The sequence below is a fragment of the Anomaloglossus baeobatrachus genome, chromosome 1 (assembly GCF_048569485.1).
Source record: "Anomaloglossus baeobatrachus isolate aAnoBae1 chromosome 1, aAnoBae1.hap1, whole genome shotgun sequence".
Classification (NCBI taxonomy): Eukaryota; Metazoa; Chordata; class Amphibia; order Anura; family Aromobatidae; genus Anomaloglossus; species Anomaloglossus baeobatrachus.
The window spans coordinates 817,658,847-817,681,211 of record NC_134353.1 but is presented as its reverse complement, the minus strand read 5'-3'; the positions used below and the strand labels follow the sequence as shown (position 1 = coordinate 817,681,211).

Below are 22,365 nucleotides of genomic sequence, written 5' to 3'. Positions count from 1 at the left end.
AGGGTTCACAGGCGTCTCTGCCTGGGCCACTACTACCATAGACTCTGGCTGACGAAGTGGCACAGGGACCGAACATTGCATACAATGGGGGTCATTGGAACCTGCCGGTAGATTAGCCCCACATGCGGCACAAGCAGTGCATACCGCCTGTGCCTTGGCACCCTTGCGTTTTGCGGATGACATGTTGTTGTCTCCTCAGAGCAATGAGGGTATAAGCCAAGAGGCGACTGTACAGTGCAATATAAATATATATGGTACAGGGAAAAAATGCACCAAATAACACTGTGGCACTAGTGGGGCCAGCACTTATGTGCAGCTTACCGCCCGCATAAACGCGGGTGTGTGGTCGCCAGAGTCCCTTGTCTGAGTCCCCCAGAGCCTGTGTCCGTTCTCCAGCCAGACTGCATGCAGGAATGGCTGCCGGCGTCCTGTGGAGAGGGGCGGGCCCTGGGCGTGTTGAGACCAAGAGCGGGAAACTTGCGTCCCCACTGTGCCCAGTGAGAGGGCTGGAGCATGTAAATAAGGCTCCAGCCCTCGGCGCTGCCTATTGCACAGCGTCTCTCCCTTTCCCTGATTGACAGGGTGGGGGCGGGAACGAACCGTAACTAGGCCGCAAAAGCCGGGGACTAGATTTATGAGCGCTGCCGCCGTAAACGCGCGGGCAGCGCGAGTCCCCGGCGCACTACAAGTCCCAGCGGCGCCGCCGCTCCCGGAGCGGCCGGCGCGGTAGTTCCCAAGACATAAAATCACTCAGCTAAGCTGCAGTGACTCTAACCCGAGCGCGCAGCGCTAGTGCCCCCGGCGCACTAGCACACCCAGCAAGCCTGGAGTGTGCGTGGCCTGTCTGTGCGGGGACACAGAGTACCTGAACGTTGCAGGGCCTTGTCCCTGACTGTACTCAGCTCCTCCAGCAGGGTCTCTGGGTCTGTGGATGGAGCCCGGCCTCAGGGTTTGGGGGCCGGTAAGATCCCACTTCCACAGAGCCCCTCAGGGGGATGGGGAAGGAAAGCAGCATGTGGGCTCCAGCCTCCGTACCCGCAATGGGTACCTCAACCTTACAAACCGCAAGTGGGGTGAGAAGGGAGCATGCTGGGGGCCCTATATGGGCCCTCTTTTCTTCCATCCGATAGAGTCAGCAGCTACTGCTGACTAAACAGTGGAGCTATGCGTGGATGTCTGACCTCCTTCGCACAAAGCAGAAAACTGGTGAGCCAGTGATCCCACTGGGGGTGTATAGCCAGAAGGGGAGGGGCCTTACACTTTTTAGTGTAATTGCTTTGTGTGGCCTCCGGAGGCAGTGCTATACACCCAATCGTCTGGGTCTCCCAATGGAGCGCCGAAGAAAACTGAAATATTACATGGTCATAAGTATTCAGACCCTTTGCTCAGTATTGAATAGAAGCACCTTTTTGAGCTAGTACAGCCATGAGTCTTCTTGGGAATGATGCAACAAGTTTTTCACATCTGGATTTGGGGATCTTTTGCCATTCTTCCTTGCAGATCCTCTCCAGTTCCGTCAGTTGGATAGTGAATGTTGGTGGACAGCCATTTTCAGGTCTCTCCAGACATGCTCAATTGGGTTTAGGTCAGGGCTCTGGCTGGGCCAGTCAATAACTGTCAGTTGTTATGAAGCCACTCCTTTGTTATTTTAGCTGTGTGCTTACGGTCATTGTCTTGTTAAAAGGTGAACCTTCGGCCAAGTCTGAGGTCTAGCGCACTCTGGAAGAGGTTTTCTTCCAGGATATCTCTGTACTTGGCTGCATTCATCTTTCCTTCAATTGCAACCAGTCGTCTTGCCCCTGCAGCAAAAAACACCCCCATAACATAATGTTGCCACCATGTTTCACTGTTGGGATTGTATTGGGCCGGTGATGAGCAGTGCCTGGTTTTCTCCACACATACCACTTCGAACTTTTTGGTGATAATTCTATCTCCGTCTCATCAGACCAGACAATCTTATTTCTCATAGTCTGAGAGTCCTTCATGTGTTTTTTTTGCAAACCCTAGGCGGGCTTTCATACGTCTTGCACTGAGGAGAGGTTTCTGTCGGGCCAGTCTAAGATAAAGGCCCAACTGGTGGAGGGCTGCAGTGAGTGTTGACTTTGTGGAACTTTCTCCCATCTCCCTACTGCATCTCTGGAGCTCAGCCACAGTGATCTTGGGGTTCTTATTTACATCTCGCACCAAGGCTCTTCTCCCACGATTGCTCAGTTTGGCTGGACGGCCAGGTCTAGGAGGAGTTCTGTGGTCCCAAACTTCTTCCATTAAGGATTATAGAGGCCACTGTGTTCTTAGGAATCTTGAGTACTGCAGAAATTCTTTTGTAACCTTGTCCAGATTTGCCTTCCCACAATTCTGTCTCGGAGCTCCTTGGGCAGTTCCTTTGACCTCATGATTCTCATTTGGTCTGACATGCACTGTGAGATCTTATATAGACAGGTGTGCGCCTTTCCAAATCAAATTCTATCAGTTTAATTAAACACGGCTGGACTCCAATGAAGGAGTAGAACAATCTCAAGGAGGATCACAAGGAAATTGACAGCATGTGACTTAAATATGAGTGTCTAAGCAAAGGGTCTGAATACTTATGACCATGTAATACTTCAGTTTTTCTTGTTTAATAAATTTGCAAAAATGTCTACATTTCTGGTTTTTTTTCTGTCAAGATGGGGTGCAGAGTGTACATTGGGGAAAAAATGAACTTTTTTGAATTTACCAAATAGCTGCATGAAACAAAGTGAAACATTTAAAGGGGTCTGAATACTTTCTGTACCCTGTGTATCCTAAAATCCACATTCACATCTGTCATTATTCACCAAAAATGGAAAAGGATCAAGGACAATAAAGGATATGCTGAAAGGCCACGTATGAAAGTAAATTAGCTTAAGTACCAATATAGAAATTAGATCTTTTTTTAGGCTGCTATCACACTACGTTTTTTTAGCATGCGTCATGAACATTTTTTTGCTGCAAAAGCGGATCCTGTTTTTGCAAAGAAAAACGCATGCAAACGCATGTGTTATTTTGCAGGATCCTGTCACTTTAAGTTTATGGGCGGCATTGGAGTCATGTGATCGGGAGTGAGGGGAACTGAACGTGAAAGACTGGGAGCCGGCATCTGACAGCTGCGGAGGCTCGTAACCAAGGTAAACATCGGGTAACTTGCTTGGATACCAGATATTTACATTGGTTACGAGCGTCTGCAGCTGCAAGGAGCCGGCTCTCTGCACACGTAACCAAGGTAAACATCGGGTAACTTGCTTGGATACCTGATATATACATTGGTTACGAGTGTCTGCTGCTGCTAGGAGCAGGGCTGCCTGCTCCCTGCACACGTAACCAAGACAAACATCGGGTAACTAAGCCCGTGGTTACGAGCGTCCTCCGCTCTCAGGCGGGGGAGAGAGGGAGAAACTGATCACGCGAGGCTAGTTTCTGGGCATGCTCAGTAGAGCAAGCAGGATCCTGTCTATCAGCATGCCAGCGTTCACATGCGTTTGCATGCTGTTTAGTCAGGATCCAGAAATTTGCAGTATTTGGACGCAGATCAGAAACGCTACAAGTAACGTTTTTGAAAAAAGTTAAAAAACTGCAACTCGCTGGATCCTTACTATAACGCACACAAACGCAGGTGAACGCATGTTGACGCGAGTCCATTGCAAATGCATTGAAATGAAAACGCATTTGCACTGGATCCGTTTTTGCGTTAAAAAAACGTTCATGACGCATGTTAAACAAGATGCATGCTGTTCACCACATTTTATATCCTACTATATTTGCGCCTTGTTGGAGGTGTGGTAGGAAAAAATTAACAAAAGCACCTATTTTTTTACTTTTTATTTACTGTATCTGTTAGTTTCCATTAAGGGTACTTGAACATGCAATCATCTGATCACTTACAGTCATGGGTGAAAGTGTTGGCACCCCTGAAACTGTTTGAGAAAATGAAGTATTTCTCCCAGAAAATTTTTGCAATTAAATATGTTTTGTCATATACATTTATTTCCTTTGTGGGTAGTAGCACCACAAGAAAAGTTAGACTAGCGCTATATTCTCCGTCTTAATTCTCGCAGCAAGATCCTCGCAAAATTACCCTTTATTTTGCCAATATCATGAAAAATCAATGAAACATTTATAATATTGATCCAGCGGCCAAACTAGATATTAAAATTACAGATAACACTTCATGTTTAAACCAACAACTACATACAGTTAGGTCCAGAAATATTTGGACAGTGACACAAGTTTTGTTATTTTAGCTGTTTACAAAAACATGTTCAGAAATACAATTATATATATAATATGGGCTGAAAGTGCACACTCCCAGCTGCAATATGAGAGTTTTCACATCCAAATCGGAGAAAGGGTTTAGGAATCATAGCTCTGTAATGCATAGCCTCCTCTTTTTAAAGGGACCAAAAGTAATTGGACAAGGGACTCTAAGGGCTGCAATTAACTCTGAAGGCATCTCCCTCATTAACCTGTAATCAATGAAGTAGTTAAAAGGTCTGGGGTTGATTACAGGTGTGTCGTTTTGCATTTGGAAGCTGTTGCTGTGACCAGACAACATGCGGTCTAAGGAACTCTCAATTGACGTGAAGCAGAACATCCTGAGGCTGAAAAAAAAGAAAAAATCCATCAGAGAGATAGCCGACATGCTTGGAGTAGCAAAATCAACAGTCGGGTACATTCTGAGAAAAAAGGAATTGACTGGTGAGCTTGGGAACTCAAAAAGGCCTGGGCATCCACGGATGACAACAGTGGTGGATGATCGCCGCATACTTTCTTTGGTGAAGAAGAACCCGTTCACAACATCAACTGAAGTCCAGAACACTCTCAGTGAAGTAGGTGTATCTGTCTCTAAGTCAACAGTAAAGAGAAAGTAAATACAAAGGGTTCACATCTAGATGCAAACCATTCATCAATTCCAAAAATAGACAGGCCAGAGTTAAATTTGCTGAAAAACACCTCATGAAGCCAGCTCAGTTCTGGAAAAGTATTCTATGGACAGATGAGACAAAGATCAACCTGTACCAGAATGATGGGAAGAAAAAAGTTTGGAGAAGAAAGGGAACGGCACATGATCCAAGGCACACCACATCCTCTGTAAAACATGGTGGAGGCAACGTGATGGCATGGGCATGCATGGCTTTCAATGGCACTGGGTCACTTGTGTTTATTGATGACATAACAGCAGACAAGAGTAGCCGGATGAATTCTGAAGTGTACCGGGATATACTTTCAGCCCAGATTCAGCCAAATGCCGCAAAGTTGATCGGACGGCGCTTCATAGTACAGATGGACAATGACCCCAAGCATACAGCCAAAGCTACCCAGGAGTTCATGAGTGCAAAAAAGTGGAACATTCTGCAATGGCCAAGTCAATTACCAGATCTTAACCCAATTGAGCATGCATTTCACTTGCTCAATTCCAGACTTAAGACGGAAAGACCCACAAACAAGCAAGACCTGAAGGCTGCGGCTGTAAAGGCCTGGCAAAGCATTAAGAAGGAGGAAACCCAGCGTTTGGTGATGTCCATGGGTTCCAGACTTAAGGCAGTGATTGCCTCCAAAGGATTCGCAACAAAATATTGAAAATAAAAAAAGAGAATTTTGTTTACTTACCGTAAATTCATTTTCTTATAGTTCCGACATGGGAGACCCAGACCATGGGTGTATAGCTACTGCCTCCGGAGGACACACAAAGTACTACACTAAAAGTGTAGCTCCTCCCTCCGAGCATATACACTCCCCGGATGACAAATCCAACCAGTTTAGTGCCAAAGCTGAAGGAGGACATCCACCCATAAGTAGAGATAGAGTAAAACCCGGAATAACCGGAACCTCTGTCTACAACAACAGCCGGTGAAAACACACGGAACAAGAAAGTTGCCAACAGGCAACAGGGAGGGTGCTGGGTCTCCCATGTCGGAACTATAAGAAAAAGAATTTACGGTAAGTAAACAAAATTCTCTTTTTCTTCATCGTTCCTTATGGGAGACCCAGACCATGGGGCGTCTCAAAGCAGTCCATGGGTGGGAAATAAACAGAAACTGAGAAGTAGGCGAAACCTAACTTCACAAATGGGTGACAGCCGTCCGAAGGATGCGTCTGCCCAAGCTCGCATCTGCCGAAGCATGAGCATGCACTTGGTAGTGCTTCGAAAAGGTGTGCAGACTAGACCAAGTGGCAGCCTGACAGACCTGCTGAGCCGTAGCCCAAGAGGTACCGACAGCTCTGGTCGAGTGCGCCTTAATCCCCGGCGGGGGAGGCACCTGAGAACATTGGTAGGCATCGGATATGGCCGACCAAATCCAACGAGCTAGGGTCGGTTTAGAAGCCGAGAGACCCTTGCGCTGACCTGTGGTCAGCACAAAAAGAGAGGTGCACCGCCTGAAAAAAAAAAAAAAAACAGCGGTTACACAGATCCGGAGCGTCCGCACCAAATCTAAAACATGCAACGCTTTCTCAAAGCGATGCACAGGAGCCGAACAAAGGGAGGACAATGAAATGTCCTGGTTAAGGTGGAAAGGAGACACCACCTTAGGGAGAAGGCCCGGAGTCGGACGGAGAACCACCTTGTCTTGGTGAAAAAAAACAAAAAAGGGTGACTCCGAAGAGAGCACAGTCAAATCAGAGACTCTCCTGAGAGAAATTATGGCCACCAGAAAGACCACTTTCTGTGAAAGACGAAACAACGAAACCTCCCTAAGAGGCTCAAAGGGGGGTTTCTGTAAGGCCATGAGGACCAGATTAAGGTCTCAGGGATCCAGAGACCGCCGGTAAGGCGGAATGATGTGAGATGCGCCCTGCATGAAGGTGCGCATCTGGGCCAGCCGGGCGATACGCCGCTGGAACAACGCTGACAGAGCCGAAACCTGTCCCTTGAGGGAATTGAGGGACAGTCCTAGCTGCAGGCCGGACTGTAGAAGGACAGGATGGTCGGCAAGGAAAAAACGGCCAAGGAGCATGGCCGGAAGAACGACACCAGGACAGGAAAATTCTCCAAGTCCTATGGTAAATCCTGGCCGAGGAAGACTTCCGAGCCTGAGTCATAGTGAAGATGACCTCGGAAGGAATGCCTGAAGCCGTAAGGATTCAGGGCTCAAGAGCCACGCCGTCAATCTGAGAGCCGCAGAATTCTGGCGGAAAACGGACCTTGTGAGAGAAGGTCTGGCCGGTCCGGGAGATGCCACAGCACCTCTACGGACAGACGGAGCAGGTCTGGGAACCAAGCTCGCCTGGGCCAGTCTGGGGCGATGAGCACGACCCGACGGCCCTCCATTCTGATCTTGCGCAGGACTCTGGGCAAGAGAGCTAGAGGGGGAAACACGGAGGCCAGACGGAACTGGGACCAATCTGGAACCAGCGCGTCCGCTGCCAAGGCCTGAGGATCGTGGGAGCGAGCCACGTAAACCGGGACCTCGTTGTTGTGCCGGGTTGCCATTAGATCCACTTCCGGAGTGCCCCGCCTGCTAAATTGACCAGAACACTGCCGGATGCAGGGCCCACTCGCCGCTGTCCACGGTTTGACGGCTGAGATAATCTGCCACCCAGTTTTCTACGCCTGGGATGTGGACTGCGGATATGGTGGACTTGGAGTCCTCCGTCCACTGAAGGATATGTTGAACTTCCAACATTGCTGATTGATGTAGTCAACTGCTGTCGCGTTGTCTGACTGGACTCGAATGTGCTTGCCCGCCGACAGGTGGTGAAAAACTGCGAGAGCTAGGAGTACAGCCCTGATTTCCAGCACATTGATCGAGAGGGCTGATTCGGACGGAGTCCAAGTGCCCTGTGCTCGGTGGTGGAGAAACACTGCTCCCCAGCCGGATAGACTGGCATCCGTGGTGAGAATCACCCAGGACGGGGCCAGAAAGGAGCGTCCCTGGGACAGAGAGAGGGGCCGAAGCCACCACTTAAAGAGAGCTCCTGGTCTGTGGCGACAGAGCCACCAGCCTGTGCAAGGAAGAGGTTCCTTGTCCCAACAGCGGAGAATGTCCAGCTGCAGGGGACGCAGATGGAACTGGCAAAGGGAACCGCCTCCATTGACGCCACCATCTGACCCAGCACCTGCATGAGGTGCCTGATGGAATGACGGCGGAGCCTCAGCAGAGAGCGAACCGCCAGATGAAGGGACTGCTGATTGACTAAGGGCAGCTTCACAAGTGCCAGCAGAGTCTCGAATTGCATCCCTAGGTACGTAAGTTCCTGGGTCGGGGTCAGAGTGGACTTGCAAGCGTGGCGAGAGTGAGCGAGACACTCCGCTGAGAGTGAGCGAGACACTCCGCTGAGAGTGAGCGAGACACTCCGCTGACAGTCTGCACTGGATGAAGCCCTGACTAGAAGGTCGTCCAGGTAAGGAATCACTACCAACCCCTGGAGGAGCAGAACCGCAACCACTGCTGCCATGACCTTGGTGAATACACGAGGGGCCGTGGCTAACCCCAAGGGGAGAGCCACGAATTGGAAATGTTCCTCTCCGATTACAAAACGTAGCCAACGCTGGTGTGAAACTGCGATTGGCACATGCAGATAGACATCTCTGATGTCGATGGATGCTAAGAAATCTCCTTGGGTCATTGACTGATCGCAGAGATTCCATGCAAAAGTGCCGCACCTGAACATGCTTGTTGAGAAGCTTGAGATCCAGGTCGGAAGGCACCGTCCTTTTCGGGAACTAGGAAGAGATTTGAGTAGAAATCTCAGAACCGTTCCCAGTCGGGAACTGGTACAATTACTCCATTGGCCTGCAAGAATGCCACGGCCTGTGAGAAGGCGGCGGCCTTGGAGCAGGGGGGAGTTGACAGAAAAAATCTGTTTGGCGGGCTGGATAGAATTCTATTCTGTAGCCGTGGGAGATGGTAACCCACACCCACTGATCGAAGACGTGTTGAAACCACACGTCGCCCAAGAGGGAGAGCCTGCCACCGACCAAGGACGTTACTGGCGCGGCCAGATAATCAAAAGGAGGCTGCGTTGGTGGCAGCAGCTCCTGCCGACTTAGGACGCGGCTTCATGCGCCAGTTGGTTTACGGACCTTGGCTGAGTGAGTGGACGAGGCCGAGGGCTTAGAGGACGACCAGTTAGAGGAACGAAAGGAACGAAACCTCGACTGGTTCCTGCCCTGGACATGGGTTGTGGCATGGAAGTACTCTTCCTGCCAAAGACTTCCTGAATAATTTCATCCAGTTGTTCACCAAATAGACTGGTCCCGGCAAAAGGGAGTCCAGCAAGGAACTTCTTAAGAAGCATCTGCCTTCCACTCTCGAAGCCACAGGAACCTGCGGATAGCGAGGGAAGTAGCCGAGGCCACCGCAGTGCGGTGACAGGCTCCAGCATGGCAGACATGGCATAGGATGAAAAGACTGAAGCCTGGAAGTTAAGGCAACCATTTCGGGCATAAAGTCCCTGGTGAGGGAATGCATCTCCTCCCGAGAAGCAGAGATGGCTTTGAGAGCCCGCACTGCTGCAAAAGATGGGGAGAACGAGGCCCCTGCCGCCTCATATATAGATTTGGCCAGAAGGACAACCTGGCGGACAGTGGGATCCTTAGAGAGGTGCCGTCAGCCACTGATACAACTGTCCGGGCTGAAGTCTAGACACCGGAGGGTCCACCCTTGGTGAATGAGCCCACTCCTTGACCACCACTGGTGGAAGGGGGAAACAGTCATCAGAACCACGCTTTGGAAAGCGTCTGTCAGGACAGGCTCTGGGCTTGGTCACAGTGACCTGAAGCTGGAGTGGATAAGGAACACACTCCTTGTTCTCTTAGGCAAGGTATACTGATGCTTTTCTGCCAGAGAGGGGTGCTCCCCTGATACAGGCGGATTGAGGTCCAGTACAAATATAATGGACGCAATCAAATCATTAGCATCTGCGTCACTTCCGGACAGATCAATGGGGTACATGGAGAAGCGTCCGAGCCCCCAGTAAAGGCATCCTCCTTGTCCTGCGAGTCAGCTCGTGAACCAGAGCCGCGGGGCGAGGAGGGAAAGGGGACCCTGCGTCTCCATTTTAGGAGGACGGGGTCTGAGACCAGATGAAGAATCCTCTGTGAGCTTTGCTGAGCGAGCCGTAGCAGCAGAAGCGCCCTGAGGAGGGGGCTGATGCATGCTCAGCAGTGTCCGGGACAGCTGTCCCCTGGAGAGAGGGATTCTACCCAAGCCGGGGGTAATGAGCCAACTTGGAGCAGCCGGAGGGACCACTGGGGATGAGCCTCCAGGCTGAGGCACCACTATGTTAGAGCAGGCATCACAATGTGGTTATGTGCTCGGTACAGGCAGTACGAGCCTACAGCAGTGCATAATAAGAACAGCCTTGCAGCACTGCTCTGATATGAGACATGCTGTAGAAGTGGGGGCTCTGTCCAGGATGACCCTCAGCAGAGTATATAAACAGAGTATATAAGCAGCTGCACAACCGGAGGTTGTGACTTGCCAGACCGTTTACATAGAGACATCTCTGTGCCCTCCAGATGCCCCAGCCCAGGCCCCCATTTGTCACAATGTGTTATGCAGACATTGAGAACGCTGAGAAAATGGCGTCCGCAGCCTGCGTCTCCACGAGGAGAGGGGGCGGGGCCTACTGTGAGAGCAGGACGGAGGGCAAATGAGGCATACGGGGGAGGGAATCTTTCCTCAGTAAGGAGTGTCCCTTCCCTGTGCTGACCAGCCGCTGGGCGGAGCCACACTGTCCCACTGCCCTGACTGACATGCAGGGGAAGAGAATCGAAACTAGGCCTCAGGCGAAGCCGGGGCCTAGATTTAAACATGCGGCCAGCGTGCAGGCACCATCATCGCGGTTCTCCAGAGAAAACTGGAGAACCGGCCGGAAATGTTAACACAGTTATAAAACACACTCTCCCCAATAAATAAGGTACAAGGGACCCCTGGAAAGACCACCGTCTGTGGTAATAACGTCTCAGTACTTAGCTTGTGAGACGCAGGTGCCAGGTCCCTGGGGGGTGATCGCTCCGTCCGTCAGGATCCTGAACAGGGCTGCGGATGGAGACCGGTCTCCTGCAAAGCAGTGAGAACCGTGATGGCTCCCACTTCAAGCCAGAGCCCGAGGGATGGTGAAGGAGCGCGGCATGAAAAAGGGCTCCAGCCCTGAAATCAACCTTAACAGCACCGCCGACACAGTGGGGTGAGAAGGGACATGCCAGGAGTCCAGATTGGACCCGCTTTTCTTCCAAATCTTTGAAATCAAAAATCCGAGGATGCATGTGTGTGTGTGACCTCCTGAACACAAAGCATTGAACTGGTTGGATTTGTCATCCGGGGAGTGTATATGCTCGGAGGGAGGAGCTACACTTTTAGTGTAGTACTTTGTGTGTCCTCCGGAGGCAGTAGCTATACACCCATGGTCTGGGTCTCCAATAAGGAACGATGAAGAAATATTTTGTTTGGGTTTGGTTTATTTGTCCAATTACTTTTGACCTCCTAAAATGTGGAGTGTTTGTAAAGAAATGTGTACAATTCCTACAATTTCTATCAGATATTTTTGTTCAAACCTTCAAATTAAACGTTACAATCTGCACTTGAATTCTGTTGTAGAGGTTTCATTTCAAATCCAATGTGGTGGCATGCAGAGCCCAACTCGCGAAAATTGTGTCACTGTCCAAATATTTCTGGACCTAACTGTATATTAAAAATCAGATTTACATATCATTCACTGTATTATACGGTTATAATGCTCTTAAATCAATCACCTGTATATTAGTCCTCTACTGGAGCTGCAGGGTTTCAGGAATATATCGCTGTCAGTATCCAATAAAATCCAGTTTGGTTCTTTAGTGAGTGAAAATTAGCCCTGATACACAGGTTACCAAAAGTGCGACCATCCCACTACTAGTACACATCACTGTGAGCAAATCACCCTCCACTGCCTTGACGCAAACTACCACTGTACAGTTAATGTTAATATTAGATATTTCCAGAAGCCATGGTTTTGGCCAGGTGGCTGATGTAGTTGCGTGCCTGGAGGAACTCTAAGAGATCGGCATACAGGGAATCACAACTTATCCAGGATCCCTGCATCCGCCGATATCCTCCTCCACACACCAACACTACAGCAGGTAGAGCCGTGCACTGTATGGCTACTGGTATACTCTTAGTTCCATCAGCTGAGCAGCAGGTGGTTCACTAAGTGGTTCAATGGTTCTGGGTGTGTGATGGATCCACTGATTTCTCCGCAGATTCCAACTTTATGAACATAAGTGATTGTACTGTGCTGAACTAATCCGACGTACGTTTCGGAAGCTGATGGCTTCCTTCCTCAAAGACAGTCCAGCTTCCTGGTTTTTACCCTTTTATGTCCTGATCAATTTAACCGAGGAGCTAGGACTCCAGACAACAATCCACCAAGAAATATAGCCATCTGGCTATATTTGTGGATGGGTCGTTCCCCTTGCTGTATTTCTGGATGGAGCATTCCCCTCTCTGTGCTGTCAATGGCAGAAATCACTACAGCTTGTCTCCTCCCCCAGCTACCAGTGGTTTGCAAGTTAGAGATCGAGCATGGAGAATAGTAATGGGTCAGTCGCGACTGATCTGAGACAAAGAGCCAGCTCCCTGCTGTTAACGTCAGAAGTCAGCAACCCAGTGAGAGCCACTAAATTATCTATGTATTAATCACTAGGAGTAAAATTCTGGTGTTGGGAGGAAAAAAAAAGAAAACGCACCAACCTAAACTAAATCCCACCCACTCAACAATTTTATTGGCCTGTTGCAGCTGGGTGGGGTTTTGGTAGTGGGTGGGTGAGGTTTCAATCACGTTAACATCATCTTAAATATGTGTTTACCTTGGGTGAACATATATTTAATAGGGATCCATTTAGGATCAGACTCTTTTTGGTGAGCGAAACCAAGGGAGCTGGATCACCAAAAAGAGCCAGACTGCCCATCTCTAATGAAGAGTTAAACTGGTGAGAATGCAGGATAGAAGTCACACAATGGCCAGAAATGGTTTTATTCCTCATGCTCACACACAGGGCACCCTAGTCTGAAAAATTACTTGAAAGCCCAATTACCCTTTAACTGCATGTAATGTCAATCAGCAGCTTCTATTTAGACTGTGATATACAAGCAAGTACACCCAGATCCTTCACCACAAGTGACTCTCCTAGTTTCAATCACTCTAGAACATATGATGCCTGAAGATTATTAGTACTCATAAAAACAATAAAAAAAAGTTATCTAACAGTAAAAATGTAATTAAAAAAAACATTTTCAGGCAATAAAAAAATATTTTTTTACCTCTTCTAGCCACTCTCTTGTAGACAGCAGTTTTGTTACACCAACAACCATGTCACCAATTGTACGAGATCCCAACTCAAACCTAGAAAATATGTAAAAATTCAATTAAAAGAACAGACCAGGTATGTGAATGAGAAAAGTACATGAAGAAGCCGCATACTTTTGAGTGAGTTGATGCCAGTTAGTCTTTAGAAACGTCCATGCCAACATATGCCCAACTTGATTTCTGCTGACAGAGACAACGATATGAGGAAGTTCTTGGGTTTTTACGACATCTCCTTTCAAAGCCTCTTCCATTAGCCTAGGCAAGATGGATAAACCATTGATATTAACAAAATATAAAACAGGCAGAACCCATTATATTTATAGCCAAGCCAAAAAGGTTTGTTCGAAAAAAAGCTTTTAGGCCATGTTGATAGGACACAGGTCATAGGGCAGTTTTATGCCATCTTTGCTGACAGTCAAAGTAAATTGAACTTAAAACATCTATTATGAATGTAAAAATATTAAGTCGAATAACTGAAATCTATATATTCCTAAAGTGAAAATATAATTACACAATACATAAATACTGCGTTTTTCCAAAAATAAGCCCGTTCTTAAAAATAAGCCCTTGCAGGGATTTTCAGCATTTTCAGAGCATGGCTTAAATATAAGCCCTCCCCCGAAAATAAGCCCTAGTTGCGGATCAATAATGAAGTGTCCGTGCAGCTAAAAAGGTTACAGATACTGTGGGACACTTCATTATAGAAAGCGGGCATCTCCAATCACACTCAGCCGTCGCCGAGCAGAGAACCTGCAGTGATCGCACACCCGCACACATCAGATCTCTCTCACACACACATACACGCACACACACATCCGATCTCACACACAAACATCGGATCGCACACACAATCAGATCACACACATACTCAGATCGCACACACAAACATCGGATCACACAAATAAACATCAAATCACACACACAAACATCGCATCACACATACATCAGATCGCACACATACCACATCCAGCGACACCGATCGCTTCTCGCCGGCAGAATCCTGAGAGGCTGTGCGGTGGAGCGCAAGAACCTGCTGCAACAGGACCTGCGGCAGGCAGTGCTGGATGTGATGTGTGTGTAATTTGCCGTGTGTGTGCGTGCTGCGATGTGCTGTGTGTGTGTGTCAGCGTGTCAGCCAGCAGCAGGGGAGGACAGCGTGCAGCACCCACCGGCGATCACAGGAGGACCTCGGAGCCGCGCAGACGTCTGGGTCTGGTAAGTATGGGTCTTCTGGGAAGTGGGGGGGGGGGTCTGATTTTTTGGGGGGTAAACTTACCCCCCTACTGTGTTTCTCCAAGAATAAGACCTCCTCGAAATATAAGCCCTAGTGCTTTTTTGGGGGGCAAACAAAAACTATAAGACAGTGTCTTATTTTTGGAAAAACACGGTGTATATTTGAACGGGTCCTAATGAATACATTTATTTATACTGATTGATTAATCATTAATGCTCAGTTGATGGTCTGATCACTGATTGTTTGCCGATCAGAGTAAATCATACAAACTCTTCATGGAAAGTTCCATTTACAAGTAAATGTTAAATATAATCTGATGTATTGTTATCTCACAACACTAAACGCATTATTACCACTGCAGCTTGTCGCGATCCTGAGTCATAGTCAGCGCATATTCAATGAGGTGCATTTCACCAGTTGCAGCAGTTTTATATTTTTCAAACAGATATTCCCAACCTTCCAACGTCTGAGCGCCAACAGCGTAAACAGCCAACACTACATCACGTGGCAAACTGGGAAAATATAAAATGGGGCAGGTTACCGGAGCAGATTGTAGATCAAGAATGTGAAGAATGGTATATAACCTTATTTTACTGTAATATGGCAGCACCAATGGCTGCGTCTAATTCAATACTGCCCATAAGAGCAATAATATAATGAATGTTCTATTTACAGGTATAGTTATTTCTCAGTATATTAAACATAGATTATTCCCCTCAACACCAATTGTCATGCCTGACATTCAAAAGCGGTTTTTGAAATCTTAATTTAAAACTCCGGGCAAATTAATTTTTTAATGAACATAAAGTTATGTGGGAGAAATATTTTACCCTTCACTGAATTTCACCTCTGCAGTGGGGCATCACTTAAGCCCTCTATGTGTCAAGTGTGTCCATTACTCTCTATCTGTCCTTCATGTGTAGTGTGGGGTCTATCGCTCTCTACGTGTCCTCCATGTGTAGTGTGGGGTCTGTCACTCTCTGCCTGTCCTTCATGTGTTTTGTGGGGTCTATCACTCTCTACCTGTCCTCCATGTGTAGTGTGGGGTCTGTCACTCTCTACCTGTCCTTCATGTGTATTGTGGGGTCTATCGCTCTCTACCTGTCCTCCATGTGTAGTGTGGGGTCTGTCACTCTCTACCTATCCTTCATGTGTAGTGTGGGGTCTGTCACTCTCTACCTATCCTTCATGTGTAGTGTGGGGTCTGTCACTCTCCACCTGTCCTCCATGTGTAGTGCGGGGTCTGTCACTCTCTTCTTGTCCTCCATGTGTATTGTGGGGTCTGTCGCTCTCTACCTGTCCTCCATGTGTATCTTGGGGTCTGTCACTCTCTACCTGTCCTCCATTCGTATTATGGGGTCTGTTGCTCTCTACCTGTCCTCCATGTGTATCGTGGGGTCTGTCGCTCTCTACCTGTCCTCCATGTGTATCGTGGGGTCTGTCGCTCTCTACCTGTCCTCCATGTGTATTGTGGGGTCTGTCACTCTCTACCTGTCCTCCATTCGTATTATGGGGTCTGTTGCTCTCTACCTGTCCTCCATGTGTATCGTGGGGTCTGTCGCTCTCTACCTATCCTCAATGTGTAGTGTGGGGTCTGTCGCTCTCTACCTGTCCTCCATGTGTAGTGTGGGGTCTATCGCTCTCTACCTGTCCTCCATGTGTAGTGTAGGGTCTATCGCTCTCTACCTGTCCTCCATGTGTGGTCTGGCCCCTCTACTGTCCCTTCAAGTGTAATGCAGAGTTTGTCACTCTCTATATACATAATGTAGTGTCGGGTCTATCACTTTCTGCCTGTCCTCAATGTGTAATGTTGGTTGAAGCCACTGAGCTCTGTGACTGGCTACAGTGGTGATGTGATGTCACCGCTGCAGCCAGTATACAGAGTCCAGAACAGCAGCAGGGAGTCAGCAGTGGACCCGAGAAAGGTAAATATCATTGGATTTCATTATTTAAACACACTGCTGGCCAGTAGAGGCATGAAACCAATAAGTGGAAAACCCCTTTACATCCCTTTTAGCACCCTGCCTAGTTCAAAGAGGTTGGCCACAACTGTTTTAATAAAGGCATGCATGAAAGCCACTGTTAGTACTCTAAATGTCGAAACAAATCATTGGCTCTGGAGAGTTATTGCTAAAGGGGATATAGGGGCATTGAGTGACCTTTGCAAATCTCTTAGATTAAATCTGTTCTAAGAGGTTAAATCACTGGAATAGGATTTGTCCTAGAGTCTGGCAGTCAGAGCAGAGTGTCAGCTGTATAACACAGCTGGCCCCAGCAGGTGATGGCACCAGCACAGCTCCAATGCTTGTGCCATCTGTGTAGATGATTTGGGACAATGAGACAAAAACCAGAGCCCTGACTGCTGAATGAAAAACAGATAGAAAGTGAGGAATCATCTTAAGATCATTACTTTGCACTGTGTGTACTTATTATCCATGCTCTAATGTACGGAGAAGAGCAATAAGTACATGCTATGTCCAGATGTGTAATGAAAGGTTATCTAGTCTTTTGCTCCTTACAGGTATAATATAAGGCTTACAAAGTAAAAAAAAATAATCTGTATGAAGTGGGTTAAAAGATTTTAAACATTGCAGAAACCTCAGTGAACCATTAGACTCCTTCCAGTTGCTGAAATACTCCTGGGCCTTCTGGACACATGGCTGGTATTTACGGAAACAGGCAAACACAAGAAGAGAACTGCGCAGCATCCGCTCAGACACCGTGCCATCGTCCGTCCATGACTGCGCATCTATCAGATTGCGGAGAAGATTTACAATATAAGCCTGTGGGCAGGAGAGGTACAATGTGACGATATACTGGATCACCGTAATGACACAATTCACGGCTCAATGGACATGATCTACACTCACTTTCATCTTGTCTTCGATCTCTTTCATGTCTCTCTTTTCCATTAGTTTGTATATAGGGACCAGTTCATCAATTCCTTGGAAAACTGGCATGATGCGATCTTCCTTTGTCAGGTACATTGTTAAGCTAAGAGCTTTGTCAATTGGCAGGCGACCAATGCTGAGAAGAGAAAAAGAATAGCTGTATTATATATGATTGCGAGGGTAACGAATTACACTGGCACAATACAGTGGTTATTATTATATGCTACATTTTCATTTTTATCATTCACTATATCATTATTACTCTTAACACCAAGGTAGTCACTGTGTCTAATATATATACACACAGCAGGCGATATAAGTATTCAACACGTCACTAATTTTCTAGGGAAACATATCTAAAGCTTCTATCTCTATGAAATCTTGTGGGCATCGTGGCTGGTTTATGGTAAAAGTATGTTCTTTCGTCTTCCAGATAATGGACTCAACAGTGCTCACTGGAACCTTCAGTAGTTTAGAAATTCTTCTGTAACTAATGCTGTCAATATGTTTTGCAACAATAAAGTTGCGAAGGTTTTGAGATGGCTCACTGGTTTTACCCATCATGAGAGGTTTCTTGTGTGTCACTTTGGTAATGAAACACTTTTTTATAGGCCGTCAGTTGAACCAGAGAGCCAATACTTGGCACTCAAATAGCTGAATAAACTGGTATTTTATTGAGTAAGCTTGACCAGACAAGCACAGATGTTTCGGCCTAAAATAGACCTTCATCAGTGTACAGTGTAGATGGTCTGCTCAGCTTGTGAGTGAAAGTAGCGCTGGTGTAGCTCACGGTGTCCACCGCTGTGTGGCAAAAAAAATAGATTTTGTTTTGCTGCAGAAAGTTCCGTAGTAAAATCATCAGCATGGTTCTTGATTTTAGGAGACACCTCCTGTACAGAGATGGTATAACATCCTGCCATCTGCAGTACACAGCCAAAGCTGCTATCATAGGGATCAGTTATTTGGTACTGGACGCTGTCAGTGATCTGCTTACCTCACAAGTTGAAAGGCATTGTTAATGAGACTCGCCCGATCATTGCTGCTAATTGCCTTGTGATTCTCTTTTAACAGTTTTATCAGAGCATCCCAGCCGCCATCTTCATAGTGAACAATGTAGTAACCATTCATTCCCACATTGAACTTGATCCAGTCCACTTCTTCTGACAGGACCAGCACATCTAGAAGCAAACAATCTTATAAGCCTTTGTATCCCTTCTGGGTGGTATCAGCGGGCTTTTACTATGTGGAGGTTTTTCACTGGGACTGATCTGGGAATTGGGCATCTGATTATTACAGACCTATGGAAAGGACCTCTATTATCACAATTATAAGGATCTGACTTGTTTCTATAAGTAAAGGGAATCTGTCACCAGGACGTTTCCACATATTGTGAGAGTATAATGTAGCGACAGAGACACTGCTTGCAGCGGAGTCATTTACTGGGCTGCTTGCTGTAGTTTTGATGAAATCACTTTTTTATCAGCTGGGGATTATTCCTAGATGACTAGTATTCTATAGCTTTGTATAACCCCACCCCTAACATTGATTGGCAGCTTTCTGCCTATACATAGTATAAAAAGAAAGCTACCAATCAGTCAGAGATCTCCTTAAACATTTCCATTATTTAACGCGGTGGTCCACTATTAGACAACACTTATTAGTGGGTCAGAAACAAGAAAAAAATTAACTCAATTGATACTCGCTTTCTATACCAGCCGATGATGGACTGCAGCGCTGACAGAATGTTACCATCAAATCCTGATACTAGGAGACAAGCAGGGGACGTAGCGCTGAGAACAGGAACCAGGGAACGAGCATCATTTTAATATAGATTTTTCACCTCTAAACTGTTCATGTCCTGAAATCTTTAGACATTGGGGGGATTTTTAAATTATCAAGTGTCGCAGGATGTAAACATGCAAAAGGTAATATAAATTATGCAAGTTTATGAAAAAGGACACGTAGTATAATATACAGTATAATACAAAAGTGAGTACACCCGTCACATTTTTGGAAATATTTTTTTAGAATATCTTTTCTTAGGACAACAGATAACTGAGCACACAGCCATTAATATTTAAACCGCTAGAAACACAACAAAAGTGAGTACACCCCTAAGTGAAAATGGTCAAATTGTGCCCAAAGTGTCAAAGTTTTGTGTGGCCACCTTATTTTCAAGCACTGCCTTAACTCATTTGGGCATGAAGTTCATTAGGGTTTCACAGGAGCCGCTGGATCCTCCTCCATGATGACGACATCACGGAGCTGCTGGATGTTAGAGACCTTGAGCTCCTCCACCTTCTGTTTGAGGATGCCCCACAAATGCTCAATAGGGTTTAGGTCTGGAGACATGCTTGGCCAGTCCAGCACCTTTACCCTCAGTTTCTTTAGCAAAGAAGTAGTCATCTTGGAGGTGTGTTTGGGGTTGTTATGTTGGGATCCAGTGTGTGGTATATGGTCTGAGCACAGATAGGCTGACCCCCACCCCTTTAATCTCTGCAGTAATGCTAGCAGCATTCATAGGTCTATTTTGAACAGACAATCTTTCGATATGACGCTGGTCACTGTGCACTCAACTTCTTTGGTTGACCATGGAGAGGCTTGCTCTGAGTGGAACCTGTCTTGTTAAACTGCTGTATGGTCTTGGCCACCATACTACAGCTCAGTGTCAGGGTATTGGCAATCTGCTTAAAGCCTCAGCCTCAGCAGAGCTACAAATCTTTTTTTCAGATCCTCAAGGAATTCTGTGACATTACGTGTCATGTTGAACTTCCAGTGACCAGTATGAGAGAGTGTGTGACTGATAATACCAAATTTACCACACTTGCTCCCCATTCACACCTGACACCTTGTAACAGTAACAAGTCACATGACACCGAGATGGAAAATGGCTAATTGGGCATAATTTGGCCATTTTCCCTTAGGGGTGTACTTAGTTTTGTTGCCAGCAGTTTTGATAATAATAGCCGTGTGTTGAGTTATTTAGACGCCATACCAAATATACACTGTTATACAAGCTGTACACTGATTACTTTACATTGTATCAAAGAGTCATATCTTCAGTGTTGTCCCATCTAAAGATATAATAATTACAAAAATGTGAGGGCTGTTCTCACATTTGTGATATTATGTATATAATAGAATTTGCTAGTCTAGGGCAGAATATCTCAAAGATATGACATTCTTGCCACAATCTTTTGTCTTGGATTCTGTATACGTTTTACCATATTCTTCTCAATTTTCTGTAAATGGAGCCGAGTGATGAGATGACAAGATGTTGCTTTCCTTGTTCCCATTTTTGAATATATATGACGTTTTTATCACTTTTTATTACACTTTTTGGAAAAATATAGTCATTCTGGGTTTGTAATTTCATTATTCAGTATAATTAACAAACACATTTTTCTACTGGTCAATACGATAATTCTGAATATCAAATGGCTTTTTTTTTGTTTGATAATATTGCATTCTGATTTTTTTTTCTTTGTCAGCATTTTCTGAGATGCAAAAACTTTTTATTTTTCCATAGACTGAGTTATGTGAAAGAGTTGACATTCTTCAGATTTATTTCTGCACCAAATCTGCAAGGAAAAAATACTCCAAGTGTGCAGTACACGGCAGGGCTCTTATTCACTTTGCTGGCATAAGGATTTGCATGCAGTTTTGTGACAAAAAAAAAACAAGATAAAATCGCACTACGTGCAGAGAGCCTTAATAAGCTATACTCACACGGCAGTAATTTGATTAGTACCGTATTTTTCAGACTATAAGACGCACTTTTTTTCCCCCAAATGTTGGGACGTCTTATAGTCTGAATGTAGGGCTGCGGGGAATGAGGGTGCTGCGGTGGCACGGGTCATCAGGGGCATGAGCAGGCTGTAGCAGCGCTTGACGTGACCACGTGGGCCCGCTCATTTAATATGCACGCCCATCCTATCCGCGGGGTACGCGCGCATAGTAAACAGCTAGCCCCTGTGATCACCCCTGGCAACTACAGCCTGGAGTGATCATGTGCGGCTATATTCACTGCTCCCCGCACATCATCATCAGTGCGGGGGGCAGTAAATCAATATACCGGCCACGATCCCTGCAGCATCGCGATGTCCTCCTGTCTGTGCCGGCCGCAGCTGTGTGTGAAGACTAGCGGTGCACACAGCGATGACGTCATCGCTGTGCTCATGTGTCTACACACAGCCGCAGCCGGCACAGACAGGAGGACAAGTGATGCTGCAGGGAGCGTGGGTGACTCTACACAGGTAAGCGGCGCTGCTGCTGGCACAGACAGGAGGAGGAGAGATGCTGCAGGGAGTGAGGTGAGTATAAATGTTTATTTTTTTGTGTGTCATATGACGTGGCCACATAGCAGCATGGGGGTATATAGCAGGATGGGGGTATATAGCAGGATGGGGGTATATAGCAGGATGGGGGTATATTATGAGCAGGATGCGGCCATATGCCAGGATGGGGTAAATAGCAGGATGAGGCCATACACCAGCATGGGGGTATATAACAGGATGCGGCCATACACCAGGATGCGGGTATATAGCAGGATGCGGCCATATGCCAGGAAGGGGTATATAGCAGGATGGGAGCACATACCAGGATGGCAGTATATAGCAGGATGGGGCTATACCAGGATGAGGGACATATGTATACAAGCATGGGGAATCATATACAAGGCAGGAGGATCATTACCAAGATGGGGTACCTTAGTAGAGAATTTAGGGACATTACCCCCATAACAGTGTCAGCAGTAGATCCTCGCCCCATAACAGTGTGTCATGACCACATTTTTTGCTTAAAATTTTATTTTCCTATTTTCCTTCTCTAAAACCAGGGTGCATCTTATGGTCCGGTGCGTCTTATAGTCCGAAAAATACGTTGTTTTATTTATTTTTATTGAGCCAAAATCAGAAATGGATCAATCAGAGGAAA

The 22,365-nt window shown here is 46.6% G+C and overlaps 1 protein-coding gene across 1 annotated transcript in view; it reads right to left on the bottom strand.

Moving 5' to 3' along the window:
* Nucleotides 1-22,365, bottom strand: part of ERAP1 (endoplasmic reticulum aminopeptidase 1) — an 82,127-nt gene that overhangs the window by 7,873 nt on the left and 51,889 nt on the right. The window contains exons 13-18 of the mRNA XM_075325069.1: nucleotides 18,425-18,608; nucleotides 17,410-17,566; nucleotides 17,138-17,322; nucleotides 14,893-15,051; nucleotides 13,420-13,560; nucleotides 13,260-13,341 (exon numbers count right to left, since the gene is read on the bottom strand). Of these exons, the coding sequence (XP_075181184.1) occupies nucleotides 13,260-13,341; nucleotides 13,420-13,560; nucleotides 14,893-15,051; nucleotides 17,138-17,322; nucleotides 17,410-17,566; nucleotides 18,425-18,608 (908 nt within the window). The remainder of the gene's footprint in view (nucleotides 1-13,259; nucleotides 13,342-13,419; nucleotides 13,561-14,892; nucleotides 15,052-17,137; nucleotides 17,323-17,409; nucleotides 17,567-18,424; nucleotides 18,609-22,365) is intronic.